Here is a 13,552-nt window from a genome sequence, read left to right on the forward strand (position 1 = left end):
TTATTGAAAATGAATAAAATGAGCTTATCAATTCCAAGAAAACAATTTAAAAGTTTTTGTTGCCAATGACAAAATTTGAGCTTTTAAGTGATAATTAGAATTTTAAAAACCTATATCCATAAACATGAGTTTTAAGGCTCTTCTAATGAGATGAGTGGTGATATTAAGGAACCTGACTTTCTGATATTGATAACATGTGTCAACGTTTGGGAGAGCTGCAAAATTCAGTAAACCATTACAGCATACTTTGGGGATATTGTGGGTTCAGTTCCAGACCACCATCATCAGGCAAATATCACAGTAAAGCATGTCAAAATAATTTTTTGGTTTCCCAGTGCATGTTAACCCTATATTGTAGTCTTTTAAGTGTGCAATAACATTATGTTTAACAAAATAATGTACATACCTTAATTTAAAAGTACTTTATTGCTAAAAGATGCTAACCGTCATTGAGCTTTTCACAAGTCATAATCTTATTGCTAGTGAAAGGTCTTGCTTCATGTTGATGGCTGCTGACTGATCAGGGTGGTGGTGGCAATTTCTTCAAGTAAGACAACAGCACAGTTTGTCACATCAGGTGACTCTTCCTTTCATGAACAATTTCTCTATAGTATGTGATGCTTTCTGATTTTATCCACAGTACAACTTCTATCAAAATTCATTACCAACTAACTCTGTCATATTTTAAATCCTCTGTTGTCAACAATCGTCACAGCTTCACAGCATCTTCACCAGGAGCAATTTCCATCTCAAGAAATCACCTTCTTTGCTCACCCATAAGAAGCGACTCCTGATCCATTAAAGTTCCATCATGAGATTGTCACAATTCAGTCCCATCTTCAGGCTTCACTTCTAATTCTAGTTCTCTTGCTATTTCCACCACAGCTGCAGTAACTTCCTCTACTTAAGTCTTGAACCCTGCAAAAGTCCTCCATGAGGGCTGGAATCCACTTCCTCCAAAATCCCATTAATGTTGGTGTTTTGACCTCTTTCATGAATCATACATGTTCTTAATGGCATCTAGAAAGGTGAAACCTTCCTGGAAAGCTTTCAATTTACTTTCTCCAGATTCATCAGAAGAATCACTATCTATGGCACTTAGAACCTTACAAAATGTATTTCTTAAACAATAAGACTTAAAAGTCAAAATGACTCCTTGACCCATGGGCTACAGAATGCTTGTGTTAGCACACATGAAAACAGCATCTTGTACATCTCCGTCAGAACTCTTGGGTGACCAGGTGCATTGTCGATGAACAGTAATATTTTGAAAGAAATCATCTTTTTCTGAGGTCTCCATGGGAGGCTTAAAATATTCAAGTCAACCATATTGTAAACAGATGTGCTGTCATCCAGGCTTTCTTGTTCCATTTATAGAGCACAGGAAGAATAGATTTCGCATAATTCTTAAGGGCCCTAGGATTTTCAGAATGGTAAATGAGCATTGGCTTCAACTTAAAGTCACTATCTGCATCAGCCCCTAACAAGAGAGTCAGCCTGCCCTTAGAAGCTTTAAAGCCCAGCATGGATTTTTCCTCTCTAGCTATGGAAGTCCGAGATGGCACCTTCTTTCAATAAAAGACAGTTTTGTCTATTTTGAAAATCGGTTTAGTGTAGCCACCTTCACTAATTATCTGAGCCAGATCTTCTAGATCACCTGCTGCAGCTTCCACATCAGTACTTGCCGCTTCACCTTGTACTTCTATGTTATGGAGACGGCTTCCTTCCTTCTTTAAACTTCATAAACCAACCTCTGCTGGCTTCAAACTTTTCTTCTGCTGATTCTTTACCTGAGTCTCAGGCTTCACAGAATTGAAGAGACTTGCTCTGAAGAGAATTTCTCTGGAGTAAATGGCTTAAAGGAATGCTGTGGCTGGTTTGACCTCCTATCCAGACCACTAAAACTTTCTCCATATCAGCAATAAGGCTGTTTCACTTTCTTATTCATCTGTTTACTGAAGTAGCTCTTTTACTCTTAGGAACTTCTTTGCATTTAAAACTTGTCTAACTGTTGGACACAAAAGGCCTAGCTTTTGCCCTGTCTAAGCTTTCAACATGCCTTCTTCATGTCTTTTCTAGCTTTTGATTTAAAGTCAGAGATGTGGGGCGCCTGGGTGGCACAGCGGTTAAGCGTCTGCCTTCGGCTCAGGGCGTGATCCCGGCGTTGTGGGATCGAGCCCCACATCAGGCTCCTCTGCTATGAGCCTGCTTCTTCCTCTCCCACTCCCCCTGCTTGTGTTCCCTCTCTCACTGGCTGTCTCTATGTCTGTCAAATAAATAAATAAAATCTTTTAAAAAATAAATAAATAAATAAAATAAAGTCAGAGATGTGCAATTTTTCCTTTCACTTGAACACTGAAGAGGCCATTGAGGGGTTATTAATTGGCCTGACTTCAATAGTGTTATGCCTCAGAAAACAGGGAGACTTGAGGTGAAGGAGATAGATGGGGGAACAGCCAGTCAGTGAAACAGAACACATACAATATTCATCGATTAAATTAACTGCCTTATATGGGTGAGGTTCATTGTACCCCAAAACAATTACAATAGTAACATCAAAGACCACTGATCACAGATCACCATAACAGATATAATAATAATGGAAAACTTGAAACTACTGCAAGAATTACCAAAATGTGACACAGAGACACAAAGTGAGCAGACGCTATTGAAAAAATAGCGCTAACAGACTTGTTCAATGCAGGGTTGCCAAAAACCATTAATTTATTTAAAAAAAAATCAGAATATATGTGAAGTGCAATAAAGAGAAGCACAATAAAACAAGACGTCTTGGGCAGCTGGATGGCTCAGTTGGTTAAGCGACTACCTTTGGCTCAGGTCATGATCCTGGAGTCCCAGCAAGAGTTCTGCATTGGGCTCCCTGCTCAGTCTGCTTCTCCCTCTGACCCTGCCCCCCATGCTCTCTCTCATGCTCTCTCTAAGAAATAAAATCTTTAAAAAAAAAAAAACCCAAATAACAAGATATGTCTTTATTTCCTAAATGAACAATGCATGATGTACAAGATGGTAAAAGATCCCAAAGTGCAGTATAGACCAATGGATTTTAATATGAAAGCATGAAAAGGTCATTGATATGGTTTCACATTCCACACTGCAAATAACCTTTAAGAAATTACTAGTTGTTGGGGCATCTGGGTGGCTCAGTCAGTTACCCATCTGACTCTTGATTTTGGCTCAGGTCATGATCTCAGGGTTCTGAGATCAAGCCCTGCATCGGGCTCCCCGCTCAGTGGGTAGTCTGCTTATCTCCCTCTCTCCTTCTGCCCCTCCTCCTGCTTGCTCTCTAATAAATAAATAAATCTTAAAAAAAAAAAGTAATTACTACTTGTCAAGTTTTGGTATAATGTAAAAGTAAAAGATATCCACAATTTTCTGAAGAGGCTATTAAAATACTCCTTTCTTCCTAACTCTATACTGTGTGATGATAGATTTTCTTCATATACTTTAATTGAACTAATATAAGAAAACATAGTGGAAGCAGAAATAAGAATCTACGAATTTTCTATTAAGTTAACTATGAAATGAAAAATGTAAAGCAATGCAACTATTCCCATTAAAATCATTTTCATTTTAGAAAACAGTAATTTTAATCAAAATGTTATATATATATTAAGAAAAACGGTTTTATTTTCAAGTAAATATTTAAAAATATTTAAAATTTTTCTGTTTGAATTTCTAATACAGTTAAGTATCAATAGATATGACCCACATAAACAAAAGCTCTTTGAGAACCCTCAATCTTGAGAAGGAATCCTAAGACAAAAAATTTGAGAAGCACTGTACTACACATATAATGAAATAGGAAAATGTGAAAATACAATCAAAGGAGATCAACCTTGAAATAACCCAGATTTTGGAATCAGTACATAAGGATTTAAAGCAGTTATTTTAAGTACGATCAAGAATGTGAAGGAAAAGTTAACTGTAATGACTGCACAAACAAGAAATCTCAACAGAGAAATTAAAATTATAAAAAGAACCAAATGCAAATCTAGAACTGAAAGAAATCTGAAATAAGAAATTCCCTAGATGGTTTTAACAGCAAATTTGAAATTATGAAAGAGTCAGTGATCTTGATAATAGACCAAGAGAAATTATTTAAATATACATTTAAAATATGTGTGCCTGGAGTTCCAGAGTAAAAGTACTGAAAAGCAGGTGGCACACAGACCAAATCTGGACTGCTGTGTGTTTCTGTATATAAAGTTTTACTGGACTAGAACCATGCTCATTCATTTACTTATTTGTCTCATTCATTTACTTATTTGTCTATAGGTGTACATCTATGGCCCATAGAACAAAAAATATTTGCTATATTACTCTTTACAGAAAAAGTTTGTTGACCCCTGGTCTAGATCTTTTATGTTCTTACTGAATTTCTTGGTCTAGTTATTTTATCAATTACTAGAGAAAGTGTTAAAATCTCCAACTATGATTATGGATTTGTCTATTTCTAACTTAAGTTCTCTTAGTTTTTGCTTGATGTATTTTGAAACTATATTGTTGGGCACTTCCACAATCATGATTGTTCTGTCTTCCTGATAAATTAATCCTTTTATTATTATGTAATGTCTCTATCTTTAGTAGTAGTCATTGTCTTAAAGTCTACTTTTTCTGGTATTAATAAAGACAGATTTCTTAATTTCTTATGCTTACTGCTTGTATGGTATATCTTTTTCTTTTTTTTCCCCTCAAAGATTTATTTATTTTTATTGAAATTCAATTAACTAACATATAATATATCATTGTTTCAGAGGTAGAGGTCAGTGATAAAGATTTATTTATTTGAGAGAGAGAGCACGTGCACACAGGGAGACACAGAGGGAGAGGGAAAGAATCTCAAGCAGACTTCCTCCTGAGCGTGCAGCCCAGAGCCCAGATGCAGGGCTTGGGCTCACAACCCTGAGATCATGACCTGAGCTGAAATCAAGAGATGGATGCTTAACTGACTGAACCACCCAGGCACCCCTGGTATATCTTTTTCTTTCCCTTCCCTTTCAATGTATATTTTTTTAATATTTAAAATGTATTTCTTATAGGTGGCACATAGATGAGGTCTTGCTTTTTATACATTCTGACAGTCTCTTTTTGACTAGAGCATTTAACTCCTATTTTTCTCTGACTGCTTTTAAGAATGTCTTTTTATCATTCTTTAAACACTTTGATTATGATGTGCCCTGTAGTTTCTGTCATGTTTACTGTTCTTGGGGCTTGTTGAGCTTCTGAGATCTGTATGTTTATAGGTTTCATGAAATTTAAAAATTTTCTGGTCATTATTTCTCCAAAAAGTTTGGCTATTCCAACTATACATATATTAGGCCTGCTAAAGTTGCCCTACAGCTCATCAATGCTCTGTCCATTTTTTTTTCTGTTGGTTTTTTTTTTTCATATTTTCTGTGTGTCATTTTGGAGTTTTGCTACCATTATCTTACGTTCACTAATCTTTTTTCCCGCAATATCTAATAGCACAATATACATTCTTTTCAAGTTCATCAAGATAGGGCATTTGCCACGCCATAAAATGAGTCTCAATAAATTTTAAGATTGAAATATTACAGAGATAGTCTCCAAAATTAAATTAGAAATCGGTAATAGAAAGCTCTCTATGAAAAAAACCACAAATACTTAGAAATTAAACATTTCTAATTTTATAAATTAGAAAATATTTTTAAATAAATGATAAAAATACAATATATCAAAATTTGTGGGATGCAACTAAAGCAGTGCTTAGACAGAAATTTACACCTTTAATATTTACATTTAAAAATAAACAATACAGCTTGGCTGGCTCAGTCGGAAAAGCATGCAACTTGATCTCGGGGTCATGAGTTTAAGCCCCACACTTGGTGCAGAGATCACTTAAACAAACTTCAAAAAAAATTTTTAAATAACCAATACAAAATTAATGAAGTTCTACCTTAGGAGCAAGGTAAACCCAAAGTAATTAGAAAGGAGAAAAATAAGAGGAAAAAAAAGACAATGAAAAGAATTAACAAAGTTAAAATTTGGCTTACTGTTGGTGTAGCTCCTATGGGAAACAATTTGATTTAAAAAGGAATACTATGACATAGATAAACCTTGTAAACATTGTTAAATGAAAAGAAACCCACAAAAGACCACCTATTATATAATCATTAATTATTATGAAATATTAATATGAAATGTCCAGAATAGGCAAACCTATATAGACAGAAAGTAGAATGTTAATTGCCTTGGCCTGCGGGAGTTGGGGGAAAAAACAGGTATGTGTCTTCTGGGGGCAATGAAAATGTCCTAAAACTAACTGAGATGATGGTTGTATAACTCTGTGAATATACTAAAAGCCACTGAATTAAACATTTAATTGGATAAATTGTATGGTACATGAATTATATATCTCAATAAGGCTATCATTCTAAAAAAGTTGGGTCACTGAGATTTTTCAAATTTTTTTATAAACTCCTCACTAGACTGATGAAGAGAAAGTGAACAAAAAAGAGAAGACACAAATTACCAATTGCAGAAATTAAAAAGGATCACTCCAGATCTTACAGACAACAGAAAGAAAACAGGGCAGTATTATAAACACCTTTATCCAATACATTTGACGACTTACAAGAATTGGACCAATTCACTGAAATGTATCACTCAGCCGAACAGACTCAAAATCGAAAATCTGAATAGCCCTAAAACCATTAAAGAACCTGAGTTAATTGTCCAATACTCCACCAAAGAAAAAAACCACCAATAAACTCTAGGCCAAAATGGCATCACTGGTGAATTCTATCACATTTAAGAAAAAACAAAAATACCAATCTCACACAAACCATTCAGAAAATAGAGCGGTAGGGAACATCTTTCAACTTGTTTTATGAAGCCAGCATTAACGTGGATACCAAAATTAGACAAATATTTTTTAAAAAGAAAGTTACAGATTATTTTGATCAAGACAGACCCCAAAATCCTTAGCACAATACCAATCACAACCAGCAATATATTAAAAAGATATCATGATCAAGTAGGGTTTATCACAGTAACTCAAAGTGCTTTAACACTAAAAAATCAAACAATGTAATTCATCATATTAACAAAATTAAGGAGAAAAAAAACATATGATCATTTCAAAAAATGGAGAAAAACATCTGACAAAATACAACAACCATTCATGGTAACAACCCTCAACAAAATGGAGGGAAGTTCCTCGACTTGATACCATTAAGAAAACAAATAGGCAAGCCACATCTTGGGAGAAATATTTGCAAAACATATCTGACAAGAAGCTCATGTATCTTAATATATAATTATATAAGTAATTTAATCATATATATATAACATATACATAACGGTGACATTTCAATAACAAAAAGACAAGCAATAAAAAAGGGTCAAAGAATTAAACAGACACGTCATAAGGAAAACATGTGACTCCCCAAAACACAGCAATGTTCATCATTAGATATCAGGCAAATGCAAATTAAAACCACAATAAGGTAGCACTACACATTCACCATTCAACAGCTAAAACACCAAATGTTGGTAAAAATGAGGAGCAACTGGAACCCAGATACACAGTTGGTGGAAATGTAAAATTGTACTTTGGGAAGAAATGATCCAGACAGGAGTATCCAAGCCCAAGCAAAGTGGGGAGGGTATCTATTTGGAAGGGTCCAGGTTTTTCCCTGTAGGGAGGGCATTACAAACAGGGAAAGGGAAAGAACTAGAATTGATCCTGCAGTATCAGACTGGAATTGGCAGTATCAAAGTGAACTATGGTTTTCAATATACAGAATAGAGACTGATACAGAAATACAGATATAAATGCGTGTGTGTGTGCCTACACATACACATAGCTACACACATTCCCTAGCTTTTTTCACTGAGAGGTCCTGGGAATAACAACATCCCAATAGCAATGAAAGCAGCTAACAACCAGCTGTTGGCTGCTAAATACTATTCTTCACTAAAAGGAACCAGGGCTCTTTCGCAAAAAGACAGATTCCAGGGCTGACATAAGAAAAATACAAAATGAGCCTGGAACATATTGTTCTGTTAGAAAGTAAGAATGGGCTCAGAGAAAGATGGGAACATGTCAAAAAAGACATGGAAGCCACCTTTAAGAGGTTCTTACTGGCCAAATGTGGGACAATGTGTACAACAATAATAATGACAGATTTTCACCCACTCAGTAAAATGGGAATCAAAAGTCCATACTGATATAAATATATGAATTGAAAGTCTAAGGACAATTGCAATGTTCACATCATTTCAAAGTACCTCCTCATAAAACATTTCTTAATTACAAAGGGAAAAGTAACTTTATAGCAGAAAAATTTCGGATATCACTTTAATGAAAAGATCAAAGTGAAAATCATTAGTAATAAGACAAAATGAAATTGTATACCACCTGATAGGATGAAATACTTTTGTGATATTCCCGTCAAATATATATAATATATAACAATATATTATATAACCTAAATTGAATTGTGAGGAAACAAGACAAACCTAATTTGAGGGACATTTTACTCTTCAAAATAGCTATCCTATAATCTTCAGAAGTGCCAAGGTCATGAAAGTCAAGGTAAGACAGAAACTGTTTAAGATGGAAGGATACATGACAACTATATGCATCATGTGATTCTAAGCTAAAGCCTTTTGCTATAAAGGACATTACTGGACAACAGGCAAAACCTGAATGGGATGTGATGATAAGATGGAATTAATGTATCAGTCGTAATGTCCTGATTTTAAAAGTTGTATGGTGGTTATATAGGAGAATGCTCTACATAACATATCTGGGGATGATGGAGTATCATCTCAGCAACTTACTTTCAAATGGTCCACAAAAATAAAGGTTTTTGGTCTGTACTCACAGGTTTCTGTACAGTTGAGATTGTTTCAAAAAGGTTTTTGGGTTTTTTTTTTTTTTTAGGAAAGAGCGAGCACGCACACGTGCATGAGCAGACAGGGGAAGGGCAGAGGGAGAGGGAGAGAATATTAAGAAGGCTCTATGGTCAGGGCAGGGCTCCAACAAGGTACTCGACCTCACTACTCTGAGATCATGACCTGCGCCAAAACCAAGAGCCAGATGTTTAACCAACTGAGCCACCCAGGTGCCCCTAGATTCTTTCAAAAGTTTTAAAGCTTAAACACACACACATACACACACACATATAAATACATACGTATATACATGACCAGGCCTAACTCAGAGTTAGTGAATCAGAAACTCCGGGGATTATATGATTTACATTAAAGAAAGTCTTTAAAGTGTTTAAAATATTTACATTCCTTATGAAAAAAATGTAAATGATTCTATATTGATAATGGCAGTGTTGAAGAAAGCTGACTGACTGTATGACATTTATTTTCAATACAGATAAGGATGCCACTGGTCATTCCATCATTCAGCTGTTCTACTTAACAAGTGCTGCCTTTCCGTGAAACTAAATAACTCAGTGCATTCTAAATTTCTTGTAGAAGTATTATTAATTAGGAATGTTGTGGCTCTGATCTTTTGTAAATTCAAGCCTGAAGATGTCTACTCATGTAATGTGAACAATCATTAGATAAGGTTAGTGACTGAACTTTGAAACCAAAGTATTTATTTTTTAAGTTTTGGATAGGTTTAACTGAAGAATATTCTAGTATCACTTATTTATATGGATCAGAATTTTCTGAATTTCATGCAGCTAGACATAATAACAGAAATAAAGTAGGTGTTTAGGATGAACAACTATTATTCATAGCTCCTGATTTCAAGATTCTGTGTTCATTAATACAGTTTTTACTAATAATAAATAGGCTTTATGGTAAATATATGCTAATGTGAACTTACAAAATCCATTTACTAATAAAACATTATTTTATACCCATTGTTGTGATATGAATTTTTTAAAGATTTTATGTGAATTTGACAGTGTTCTACTGCTTTAAAAAAATCTGAAAGACACTGGATTTTTTTTTTTTTAAGAGAGGGAGAGAACGGCAGAGAGAGGGAGAGAGAGAATCCCAAGCAGACTCCAGGCCGAGCGCAGAGCCCGACGTGGGGCTAGAATTCATGACCCTGAGATCACGACCTGAGCTAAAATCAAGAGTCGGACACTTGACCGACTGAACCACCCAGGCACTCCAAGACATTGAAATTTAATTAAACTTAAAAAAATCTGAAAGACAGAGGCACCTGGGTGGCACAGCGGTTAAGCGTCTGCCTTCGGCTCAGGGCATGATCCTGGCGTTATGGGATCGAGCCCCACATCAGGCTCCTCTGCTATGAGCCTGCTGCTTCCTCTCCCACTCCCCCTGCTTGTGTTCCCTCTCTCGCTGGCTGTCTCTATCTCTGTCGAATAAATAAATAAAATCTTTAAAAAAAGAAAAAAATCTGAAAGACAATGCTGGATTTAAGAACTACTAAGCATTTTACTGAGCCCAAGAAATCCACAGACCTTGTGAGGACACGTTCACCACTGTAATGGCTAACTGCTTAGATACACTGAGAAGTATTTGAGATGGTTATTCAACAAATACACACACACACACACACACACACACACACACACACCCTTTTTATCCCTGCAGAATTTTGCATGGCATATTTTATTGCAATACTCACTGGTGCTACTATTTTTCCCGTCTGTCCAACTTGCATGTCATTGGGAACAAAGCCAGCATCAACAGCAGCACGAGAAGCACCAACTAAAGGAGAAAACATATTTGTCATTTTTTTAAGCCCTATTCATCACCTGGTTGGAATATTCACTAATAACTGTATAAAAAGACACTAATAAGTACACTTACAAATTTATTTTATAAAGGCCTTGTTTAAAAAAAAAATCCCCTTATCACTGATCAAGAATTCTAAAATGAAGTACTAGTAAATTTTATACACAAAACTTAAAGAAATGCCTTCTACTTGTACCCAAAGATTTAAAATTTTAAATTTGGCTGAAGTCCTCTGCTTGCTTTATCAAAAAGGCATCTAGGCATTCATAAAACATAATCTGTTTGGCATGCCATTAAAAATGCTCCTTCATGCAATAACCTCACAACTTTTGAAGGTACTATATCATTATCTCCTGTAATGAGATAAAGACAAGTTACACATAACATAAGCTTTAACTTATCTAAAAAAAATGAGAAGTTAAGTAGCCCTTTATCCTCCTTCAGCAGGAGTCAACAAGGAGCCCTGGACTTGGAGTAATGTCACCTCTCTCACTGCAGGGGTCAAGAATGAGCCTCAGGTCCTTTTCATCTTCATGTAGAGAGGACAAGAGGAAGCCACAAATAGTATTCCTCACTACCTCCTAACGCTCACAGTCTCAACACTACCTGAGTCAGTGAGGACTGGCCCTTTACTTACTTCAGTCACTACAACAAGGCCCAGACTCAAAGGTTATCCTTCATAATCCACACACTAATCTCCATAACGCCTGGCATGCTCCCTAATCTATACCCATCTTGCCATTTGTCTAGATGCTCCCTGAGGACGATTCCCCTGCAGTCCCATCCAGCAGATGTTGCTCTGTCTGCCACCATCTTCATACCACTGGGCCTGGAGGTGGGACTCTTCACTGACACCTTCAGAAAGTTCTCCCTCCTTCCTGCTTAAAAGCCTTCAGCTTTGGATCTCAGATCTCTTCAGATCATGTCACCCATTTATTGCTGTGTCAGCTATTAACCACGAGTCCAATCCCCTTCATTTTAGCTTCTGGGCCATTTTTCTAGTACTAGTCTTAATTCTCAGAGATTTCAACACCTGGCCTGTTGGTTCCTTAAACTCTTCTCCGATCATCTGTGTCCTCGGCCACACCCATGGTCACGTCCCCAACCTTTCCATTACCAATCTTCCTAGATAATCTCAATTTCCTATGTCTCTCTGTAACCTCTTTCCATCTGACTCCGTTTGCACCCAGCTCCAACAAGCCTCTGAGCTTCACCGGGATCTACATTTCTATTTGCTGACCCTCTCCCCCAGTATGTTGCCTCCTCTTTACCTAGCTTAAATTCTATGATCAATGACTCTAATCACTTCATTGCATATGCCTTCAATCTCCTTGCCTTCATCATCACACTCAACTGGAAAAATCTCCATCTCCAGTTAACAGATTAAACAACCTCTCTACCTTTTCCAAACCTGTCCTCCTGTAGTTCAGCATAACTGGAGAAAAACACCAACACTAAGCTGTGTTAACGTAAATAAACAGGCCTTAATTCTCTGTTTCCTAAACTATAATTCCACATCTTTTTTTCTCTCGTCAAACGTCCAATATGCTTTAACATCCTTACTCTCAGCTGATGACCTTGCTTCCTATTTCATTTAAGAAACTGAAATCATCACAAGAGAACTTCCACATGGTCCAACTAACACACACCCATCAACCTGCAGCTGTGTCCATACTCTTTTTTTGCCTACTTAAGGACATCACTCCAGCAACTCCCCCCTCCCTCTCCTGCGTGATTAATTTTTCCCTCTCAACTGGAGCATTCCCATCAACACAGAAGCATGCTATTATTTGTCTCCCCTTTAAAACGCTCCTCTGTTGGCCCATTCCCCCCTAAACATTGTTCATTTCTCTGCTTTCCCACATAGCAAAATCTCTCTAAAGAGTTATCTGTATTCACTGATTCCAATTCCAGGCCTCCCAATCTATTTCTAAAAACTTTATTAAAACATTACACACGTATAGAAACACATGCAAATCACAAATGTACTGCTCAATGGTTTATCATAAAGTGAATGCAGTCATGTAACCACCATTTAGGATCATTCTTTTAAATTCATTCCACTCAGGTTTTTGCTCCCACTACTCCACTAAAAATGCTCAAAGTCACCAATGACCTCTAAGTGGCTAAATCAATTAGTCACTCTCAGTCCTCATCCTCCTTGACCTGTTACAATGCCTGACTAAAACACTTCACTTGGATTCCAAAACATCATGTTCGCTGTCCTGGTTTTCCTGCCTTACTTACCACACTCCTTTTGGTCGTCTTTCTCTCCTTCTCCCCTATCTTTTAATCTTACAGTGTCTAGGGCTCAGTCCTGGGACCTCTTTTTTATCTACACTCATTCCCTTGGTGATGTCATCCAGTTTCATGGCTTCAAATACCATCTAAATGAAACTGATTCCCAAATTTATACTCCAGCCCAAATTTCTCCAATGAACTCTACACTCCTATACCAACAGTTTAATTGACATTTCTACTTATATGTTTATTGTTAGCTCAAAACTTAATATGCCCAAAATGGAATTCCTGATCTCTCCCTGGAAACTGTGCCACCTGGGGTCTTTACTCTCTCAGCTAATGGTAACTTCATCCTACCAAATGCCAGATAAAAACTCTCTCTCATAATACATATATCCAATCTGCCAAGAAATCCCAGTTTCTTTACCTTCAACTATATATCCTGAAACTATTTCTCCCCACATCTACTGCTACTAACCTGATCCAAACCACTAGTATCTCTCACCCGAATGATTAAAACAGCCTCCTAATCGATCTCCCTGTTAATGTACTTACCCCCTACACATATCTATGCTCAAAACTGTAGCTA

General features: G+C 36.5%; 1 protein-coding gene across 2 annotated transcripts in view; it reads right to left on the minus strand.

Moving 5' to 3' along the window:
• ETFA (electron transfer flavoprotein subunit alpha) overlaps positions 1-13,552 on the minus strand; it is a 76,551-nt gene that overhangs the window by 33,985 nt on the left and 29,014 nt on the right. For both annotated transcript variants that reach the window (XM_045795112.2, XM_045795113.2), the window contains exon 9: positions 10,613-10,695. In XM_045795112.2, coding sequence (XP_045651068.1) covers positions 10,613-10,695 — 83 coding nt within the window. The remainder of the gene's footprint in view (positions 1-10,612; positions 10,696-13,552) is intronic.

This window comes from Ursus americanus, chromosome 28 (genome assembly GCF_024610735.1).
Source record: "Ursus americanus isolate L20-20 chromosome 28, mUrsAme1.1.p, whole genome shotgun sequence".
Classification (NCBI taxonomy): domain Eukaryota; kingdom Metazoa; phylum Chordata; class Mammalia; order Carnivora; family Ursidae; genus Ursus; species Ursus americanus.